At 45.4% G+C, this 9,123-nt stretch overlaps 1 protein-coding gene and 1 long non-coding RNA gene across 4 annotated transcripts in view; one reads left to right on the forward strand and one right to left on the reverse strand.

The window, feature by feature from the left end:
* The window catches only part of CRCP (CGRP receptor component), a 23,960-nt gene extending 20,372 nt beyond the window's left edge, over positions 1–3,588 (forward strand). For all 3 annotated transcript variants that reach the window (XM_083479487.1, XM_083479486.1, XM_083479488.1), the window contains exon 6: positions 1,672–3,588. In XM_083479487.1, the coding sequence (XP_083335613.1) occupies positions 1,672–1,818 (147 nt within the window). In that variant the 3' untranslated portion in view covers positions 1,819–3,588. The remainder of the gene's footprint in view (positions 1–1,671) is intronic.
* The window catches only part of LOC310695331, a 21,422-nt gene extending 12,317 nt beyond the window's left edge, over positions 1–9,105 (reverse strand). Inside the window, exons 1-2 of the long non-coding RNA XR_014520005.1 lie at positions 8,849–9,105; positions 5,923–6,096 (exon numbers count right to left, since the gene is read on the reverse strand). This is a non-coding gene — a long non-coding RNA (uncharacterized lncRNA). The remainder of the gene's footprint in view (positions 1–5,922; positions 6,097–8,848) is intronic.
* Positions 9,106–9,123: the final 18 nt, after the last annotated feature.

Raw genomic sequence — 9,123 nt, forward strand, 5'->3', positions numbered from 1 at the left:
AATGCTGGCGGTTGGGAGCAAAGACCTTCGCCCACCACCGGCCTTCAGAAGAGGTCCTGGACCTCTTCTGAAGGCCGGCGGGGGGCAAAAGTCTTTGCTCCCCCCCCACCTGCCTTCTCGGGACAGCGGAGACTTCTCCGCTGTCCCGGGCGATCTTAAAATGCTGGCAGGCGGCAGCGAAGCCTTCGCTGCCGACCCCCAGCATTTTAAAAGCCCCTGGGGCAGCGGAGACTTCTACTGTCCCGGGCGATCTTAAAATGCTGGCGGGTGGCAGCGAAGCCTTTGCTTCCGACCCCCAGCATTTTAAAATCGCCCCGGGACAGCAGAGGCTTCGCTGCCGCCCGCCAGCATTTTAAAATCGCCCCGGGACAGCGGGGGCTTTAAAATGCTGGTGGTCGGCAGCAAAGCCCTCCTGTCCCCGGAGCTTGCGGGGCGGGAGGTGGGGAGAAGGGCTTTTCTTCCCACCGCCAGCCTTCAGAACAGCCTTCTGAAGGCTGGCGGTGGGAAGAAAAGCCCTTGCCCCCCCCCCAGCCTTCAGAAGAGGTCGGGGGACAGACTGTCCCCGGACCAGGTCTGAAGGCGGTTTCCATAGGAACGCATTGATTGATTTTCAGTGCATTCCTATGGGAAACCGTGCTTCGCAAGACGAAAAACTCGCAAGAAGAAAAAACTTGCGGAACGAATTAATTTCGTCTTGCGAGGCACCACTGTACTTCATTGAGTTCCTTTATTCAGTACCATCGCTGTACATTTTTACACTGCCCAGTTTGCTGCTTGAACAACCACAGCAGGAGGGCCGCAGCTTCCTGATCTTATCTCTCAGCTTAGCAAAGATGCATCAGATCTGTGAAGTGCCTGACATCCTGGCATGCTTTGCCCAAAAGGGCCCTGTGGGCAAAATTCAGAGGCCTGGCAGGCCTAATGAGGCCCACAGGCTAGAGATTCAGCAGTGCTAGTCTGTCACATAGAAGGAAAACCTCCCAGATTTAGTGACTCTGTCACTTGCTTCTCTATTTGATTTTATGTCTGTTTTATTGATCCTCTTTTTAAAAACTTTTTAAAGAAGATCTTATTTTTTGTGTTTTAATCTGCTGCAGGTTTTATCCTGTTTTTTGTGCTTTCTATGAACTGCTGTGTCTCTTGCTCCAAAAGAAGAGTGTTCCAAGCATAAGAGAAATGTCCCAAATAAATAAACAGTTAGGTTTGCCAAACATTCTAGGAACATAAGGAGCAGTTTCAGAAGACACAAGGAATCTTGGATTGAATTCACTGGGTAGAAATGAAGGGTTGGATCTAGACTAATTTGGAGTGACAGCATGGTCCTATGAATGGTTATCCAGAAATAAGTCCCAATGAGTTCCCCAGTAACTGCTTCTAGGATTGCAGCTGTTGGTTTCCATTGAAATCAATGGAATTTGAGCTCGTCACAGCTATCTCTATTTCATTGGGGCCTAAGCATCCCTAACTTAGCCTTGCACCACACCCATTTTGGCTATTTCTGCTTTTACAGTATTAGCCAACTGGCTGGGGCTGATGGGAGTAGTGGTCTGAAACGTCTGGAAGGTACCAGGTTGGCAAAGTTTGTCTGTGCTTTGCCCTAAGGAACGGTTTACTCTTAGCATGTGATGGTGGCAAGAGACCAGAGGTGGCTCACTGCTTTTTCCTCTGCAGATCGTGGAAGAAAGTGAGGAGAGGCTCACTGAAGAGCAGATTGAATCCCTGCTCCAGACGGTCACTAGAAATCTTCCTGGAGACCCAGAGCAAGAAGAGCAGCAGGAGTCAGCCATGGCTGCGGAGGAAGAAGGAGATGGGGTATAGAAAGACTTGGACCATGTGGGTGGCCTTGCCAAAATGTTATCACTGGAGAGAGTCAGCCAAACATTCCAGTTGCAAAGAGGTTCCAGGGAGGATGAAGACTCCCCCCTCCCTCATTTGCTGACTAACACACAGTGATATCACCCTGCAGTGTTTTTCATGTTTGTTTATCCTCCACAAGAGCAACAATTACCAACAACAGAATTCTTAACAAATGTTCTATTTGTGGGGTAAGAAAACTGGATTTGTCTGAGATGCAGATGCTGTGGTTGGTTCCATGTGCCTTTTATGTGTGTACTCCTTTGAGTAAGATTTACATGCAGCTGGCCTTCTGATTACCAGTTGGTTTCTAGTGCTTCTGAATGACCCGACCTGTTTTGCAAAATACGTCTCACAATTGATTGCAAAATCTTGTTCTGCTTCTTTATTTACTAGAGAGGTGTATCCAGTTTTTCTTCTCTCGCATTACCAGAGTGCAGGATCACCCAACAAAGTAAACTGGCAGTAGGTTCAGGACTGGAGAAAGGGAGCAGCTCTTGACGCAACACATGACCTTACAGAATTGATAGCCAACACATGAGCTCAGATAGCTGTAAAAAGAATTAGAAGGGCTGCAACTCAGGGGCAAAGCATCTGCTTTGCATGCAGAAGGTCCCAGATTCAATCCCCAATGGCATCTCCAGACAGAGCTGGGATGGACTCCTTGCTTCAAACCCTGGAGAGCAGCTGCTTGTCAGTGTAGACAACCCTGAACTAGATGGAAAACTGATGTTACTTGTATGAGTAAGTGGGGTGACACGATAACTCAATGGAACCTCCATGCACAGAAGCCCTAGTACTTCTGAATGCCAGAGGCCAGGGACAAACAAGAGTGGAGTGTTGGATTTGTGCCCTGCTTATGAGCATTTGGAAGCATCCATCCATTGTTTGGCGGAAATTGAATTCTGGACCTCATTCTGATCTCATAAGGCAAAACTTTCCCTGCTTTATGCCTTTCAACCAACAGCCAACAGTCTCTTCTGTCCTTAGGCCCTGTGACCCATTTTCCCTTCCCTTATCTTTTATATCCACACCTCATTCTATTAGGCCCTCTGACCCCAGTCATCATCCTTCTCCTTCGCCCAATCTGTGTTCTTTTCTCTTCAGCCCTGTTGCCTCTGGGGCCCCTCATCTCCTTAGTCCCTCAGTCTCCTGGACACTTTTCTCCCTCAGCTTTCTAGATCTCACATACTCCACCTGCTTAGAACTGGTTTGGACTTAGAAAGCATAAAACATGAAGGACCTGGCTTGTATTACATTGCTGTATTTATTACACCAGGGTTGGAGACATCCAGCTTTTGCTACAGGGTGACTGTCCTTCTTCCCTGCCCTTGCAGTTCTGGGCATCTGTCAACATCTGCCCACTTCCCTCCCTCCCATTCATGGGAACATGGGGCCCATTTCTGAAACTTTGCATTTTGTGTTTGTAGAAGCTGTGTAAAAGAATGAATGCATGAAAAGATAAGCAGAGATGTGGTTTAAATTTGGGGTGTGTGCTCTGTTTATCCAGGCAATGATACATATTTTTGCACCGTCTTTATCAGAACTTGACAGTTAATTATTAGGGCCTGTTAGTGTGTGAGGGACCAATCCCTGAAAGCAAAAACAAATAGAAATGTTCCTCAGCAGCTAAGAATGCATTCCCCTTCCCTCCCAGCACATTCTTCTGTTTGCGGATGTCGTGGTTTGTAAGCTTAGCTCGAATAAACCCCAGCCTGCTGTGCAAAGCAACTGCCTGAGGTGTGTCTTGAAAGGTTTTGGAGATCTGGAATGTTTCTGCACCATTTGGTGACCCAGCCAATAGTTTGGGGGGGTCCAGCAACATTTGGAGGGCCGAACGTTACCTATCCCAGATCTAACTCTTCAGAAGCCACATACTAATGTTAAGTAGTTCACAAATAAACATCATGATCATATTGTGTTATACCTCTTTAGGTATAAAAACTTTGGTCTAGGATACCTTAGGGACCACCTGCTTCCTTCTATTCCTGTTTGATCACTGAGGATTTTTGGGGGAGTAGTCGCCCATGATTCACATGCTGTTTTAGTATTGTGGACCCAATTTTGTAGAACTCCCTCCTGGTTGAGGTCAGATAGACCCCCTTTCTGTTGAACCTCCAGCACCCAATGAATAGTTCTTTTTTCCAGCAGGCATTTTAAGTGAATTCTGATGTTATAATTTTAACCACTTAATTGTATTGGGTTCTTGTATGTGCCACATAGAAGCAACTAATTTAGCAGTATATATAAGTTGTCAAAGTAAATAAAATACTTAGCTTTTTTGCTTGAGAATAGTGAAATGAGGAACAGTCCAACCTCCTATGCCTTTTTACTCAAAAGTAAACCCAGTGCTTCCATATACACTGCCCAGGCTTGCACCCCAGAGAGGTCACTGCAGGCGCTGTGATTCTTTAGTGGTTTGACTCCCCCCCCCCCCCCCGAGGTGCACTCCATTGTCTCCCGAGACAGACAGATGCCAACAAGAAGAAGTAATATTTTAGTTCCTTGAGACTTATGCCCAAGTAAGTCAAGTACAGGACCTCAGCCTAATACATTTGCTCTGGCAGTGGGTGAGGAAGTGCTGCTTGGGCTTTTCTCCTTCATTGCCTCCAAGGCCGATCTCAACAAGCCAGAGCACATTTACCAACCTCTGGTGCTGATGGGAGTTGTGGTCTCTTTTTAGAAAACTGCCTGAAGATTTCTAATGCAGAAAGCTTGGGAATCTATAAGCAACTATATGAAGTCTTGTTACCTTTTAATTAGATGTTGCATTTTTATTAGATGTTATTTTTTGTGGTTGATTTTCTTGCAGCTGTAGCTTCCTTGTAATTTTTAATGTTAGATTTTAAATTGTAACCACGCTAAGACCTAAGGGTGGAGGGTGGGCAAATAAAATAGAACAGATAGTCTATAGCAAATAAAATACAACAGATAGTCTAAGTTGAATTGAAAACAACTGTTAAGAAGCAGTGCAGCCAGCAGCAGAAGCCTAGGAGAATAAAAAAATGTAACAGAGTCTAGACAATAAATTTGGTAGTTTTTGGATCTCTTTGGAAAAATATCAAACTGGGGAGTGGGGTAGTTTGGCATCAGAACTTGGGAATGCTCACGTTTCCTGCTACTGAAATCAGCTGGGTGGAATAATTCAGAGAGAGGACATCAGATGAGAGAGAAACAGCTCAGCAGTGTGTGTATGGAAGAGTGGGACCTAAGATGGGGTGGGCTTTGGGGAGAGGCCCGCAGGAAATGTCTGTGCTGCCAGCTTGAAGTTTTCCCACTCCTTCATTTTTAGGCCCAGGCCAGGGAGACAGCTAATGATAATGCTACAGCCATGTGTGTGCTGCAGGGCTTTCCTAGATAACGCTTCTGTTGATTTTCCTAAGCTTTGCTTTTCAAGCCTCTGACTGTTCCTCAAAAATGACTAGCTTTTTTAGAAAAGAAAAAGATGAGAAAACAAATGTGCTCCTGGTTTTCCATTTGATGCCTGGGTTTAGCCAGTGGTGTTGGGCACTGTCAATGGAGCTGCTGGGATTAGAAGACCTTTTCTGGTTTTCCTGCCTGCTGAAGCAGAGATACCCCTCCTGGGTGTATTCCAAACACACCATACTTAACTTTTAAAATAAGAGTTGTGGTAGAGAGTTGTGTTTTAACCTTCTAATTATGGCACGGAGTGTTCTATGAGCAGGTACGGTCTTTGATCCTCCTGACTCCGGCCTAGTGATGGAGTCACTCTCTCTGACAACCCCTCCCCAATCTGCACCATGGCGACAATAAAAGCAGCCTATCCTACGGGGCTATTGTAGAGATTGCTGAGAATCATGACTAGAGTTGCTAAACATGATTTCTAGTTTTCCATAGGTTGGAAACCCTTTGGGGCAGAGATTCGGAGATACTTCAGAACAAAGCTTATGTAGGCCGCTAACACACAGCACACAGTCATCAAAACATCTTTAAACGTCCTTCTACATATATAAAGAATGGTTAGAGGTCATGGGATGTTAAATACGCACGGCTTCATAATGAGATCAGTTTCCTTGGGGTGTTCCAAAACATGTGGTCTCAACTTACAACTTATCAGGCAGTTGTCTAGACAACCAGACCTTCAGTGGAGGCTCTTGACGTTCTTTTCCTGTATCTGTCCCTGGAACTTCTCAAGGAGATGCGGATGCTAACGCACGACAGACATAGGAACACATCCTTCCAGTTGTGCCACTTTCAGGGTCAGATAGGAGAGGTGGAATGCTACGTAGGAAGGAGGCATGAGTCACAAAGTGCAGGCATGCAGCAATCATTCATGGATGCATTCTAGTCATTGGCTAAATGCAATTAATAGAACATTTTTAAAATCAAAAAATCTACACCCTGGGTCTCTTAATTCTAATATAATTAGTGAGACCAAGGCTGCAATTATATATCCATTTACCTTTGTGTGAACACTGAATACAGCAAAGGCTTACCTCTCATTTAATCCCCAAAACAGGCCTGTGACGTAGGCTAGGCTGAGACGTAGTGACTGGCTCAAGGTCACCCAGTGATCTTCATGGCTGAGTGGGGATTTGAACCTTGGTCTCCCAAGGCTTAGTTCAATTCAACCTCCCAAAGACTCTCTGCACAAATTTCTGAAATAGAGCTGTAAGCTTTCAAAGGGTCTGGAACTTCGTTCCCAGAGTAGATGTTAACAGCCCCCAGACATGTTCCCCCCCAAAAAGAAGTCAGTTTGAATGAGCACCCCACCCCACAAACTCCAGCCAGGAAACTCCACCTGCTACATTATTTCAGGTCATGCTGCTCTTGAAGGTGCAGAATTAAACGTACACAAAAAACTTACTACATATGTCGATTTATGAGGTTAATTTGGGATGACAGAGAATACTACATATATGCACAAATGCTTCATGCCTGAACCGAGAGCAATCCATTTCAACCTGTCGCCTCATTGATCGCCCTTTAATCTTCCAAATCCAGGCAGTTCCATTTCTGCACTGTTGCTGATGCATGCCTTTGACCCCCGTTCAGATATATAGATTTGGAGGCTAGCATTGCGTGAGCTGTCTCCAGGTACTGCTTGGCGTGTTTAACTTGCTTTTATTAGCAACTCTCATCTCTGCTGTGACACGTCCCAGGTTCAGCTGTCAGCCAAGGTCTGATAGATCTAGCTGCACAGCTGAGTTCTCCTAATGCACTGTACGTATTGTATGCATTTTATTAAGCTTCCCTCCTGCCCAGCAGAAAAGCAGATGTTTAGGAAGGTAGAGAGGTTGGGGGAAAGAGGGGAGACCTGCAGAGTTTTTAAATACGAGAACAGTGCCAAACATAAATGGTATGAACAGAAAGTGGACAGAGAAGTTTTTCCTCCACTGTAATACCAGGATGGGGGGGGGGGTGTCATCCAATGAAACTGAATGTTGGAAGATTCAGGAAAGACAAAAGAACTTCTTCACATGCTGCAATGGCTACTAGCTCTGATGGTTTTCTCTGCCTCCGTGGTTGGAGGCAATGATGCTTCTGAATGCCAGTTACTGGAAATCATATTGATATTGAGGTATCTGGACCCTAGCCTGCATAATCCTGAATTCTAGATCAATGTAGAATGACTGCAAGCCTCACAGTCGGCAGAAAGTATTCTGGACATGGGTAGAAGCATCCTGTGGCTGCCTGCAGGTTTTGGGAACCAAATAACCTGTTGATGATTAACATGCAAACCTTGGACTCACATGCATAATCCGAACCAGTGGCTTGAGAGTTTAGTTTGTATAAAGTGCTTTTTCCTTCCTCCTAGAGGTGACTTAAAATTGGTAAGGGTGCCACCATATTTCATCTCCCCCAAGTGTTTTAGGTGGGTTCAAGTGGATTGAGTGGTGCCAAATAATCTCTCAGTTTGCCCTGAAATCTTTGGAATATGTGGTTTTTATTTCTAAGAAATGTCATCATTCTTTTTTTTAAAAAATGAATACACAAACAATGATCCAAGGCAGTTAACAAAAGTCACTATAAAAACAACAACCACCCACCTCTCAATCTGATTAAAATTCGTATCGTAAAAAACCAACAACCAAAAAGATAAAACATGTTGAGCCATAAAAGGAAGGCTGTGATTCTAAGTATGCCTAGGTGGCTGTGCATCCCAGAAGAGCATATGAAGAGCCTGCTGGATCAGGCCAATGGCCAACCTAGCCCAAACAGGAAACTCAAGCAGGGCCTGGCCACAAAATTAGCTCTTCCCTTCTTTGGTTTCCAGCAACTGGCATTCAGAAGCATTGCTGCCTACCTAAGTTAAATATGCTTATCAAAGAAATGCCAGAAATTACAAAAGAGGGGGAAATGTAAAAACCTGCAGGCATAACTCTGAAAACAGACTTGCTGGACTCTCTTTTTAAAAGAAATTGAACTCTGTGAACCCTGGTGTTCAAAGCAGGTTGCAGGGATGACGTCTGTCTGAGATGCCTCCACCCGATGTGCCATGGATTAATAATTGTGATGCCTCCTCCCCTTCTTTACACTTTGCTCTGGCTTCTGGTTAGGCCACCTTAGCCCTCTGGGGTCATTTGTTCCAGTCTATGAGAAGAGTCTGGCTGGTGGATCAGGCCCATCTAGTCCAGCACCCTGTTCTCACAGTGGCCAACCAGATGGCTGTGTGGGGAAACCCAAAAGCAGGACCTGAGCACAAGAGCCTGCTCCTTTCCTTTGCATTCCAGCAACTGGTGTTCAGAAGCATTGCTGCCTCCAGCGTGGAGACTGAGGGCATAGCCAGCACAACTAGTAGCCACTGATAGCCATATCAGCCATGGATTTGTCTACACCTCTTTCTAATCTAAGCCCTCCAGGCTGGTGATCATCACTGCCTCCTGTGGCAGAGAGTTCCATAGTTTAACTATGAGCTGCCTGAAGAAGTATTTTCTTTCATCTGTCCTGAATCTCCGAACAATCAGCTTCATGGGGTGTCCACAAATTCTAGTGTAAAGAAAGAGGGAGAAAAAACATTTTCTCTACCCACTCTTTCTGTGCCAAGCATCATTTTATAAACTTCTATCATGCCACATCTTACTCGTCTGTTCTCTAAACGAAAAACCCCCAAACCTTTCCTCATAGGGGGAATCGCTCCATCCCGTTTTAATCTGCAAGGTGCCTTATGCACGTTGTAGGGAACAGTAGCAGTACTCAATGCAGCTATTATTAGGGTTACGATGCCAATATTTCACGTTAGGCCAGACGTTAGCTGCGCTTCTTCTCCTGCCCCCCCCCCACCGCCAGCTGTGCGCTCTGATCCAG

The sequence above is a fragment of the Podarcis liolepis genome (genome assembly GCF_965112155.1).
Source record: "Podarcis liolepis genome assembly, chromosome: 16".
Lineage (NCBI taxonomy): Eukaryota > Metazoa > Chordata > Lepidosauria > Squamata > Lacertidae > Podarcis > Podarcis liolepis.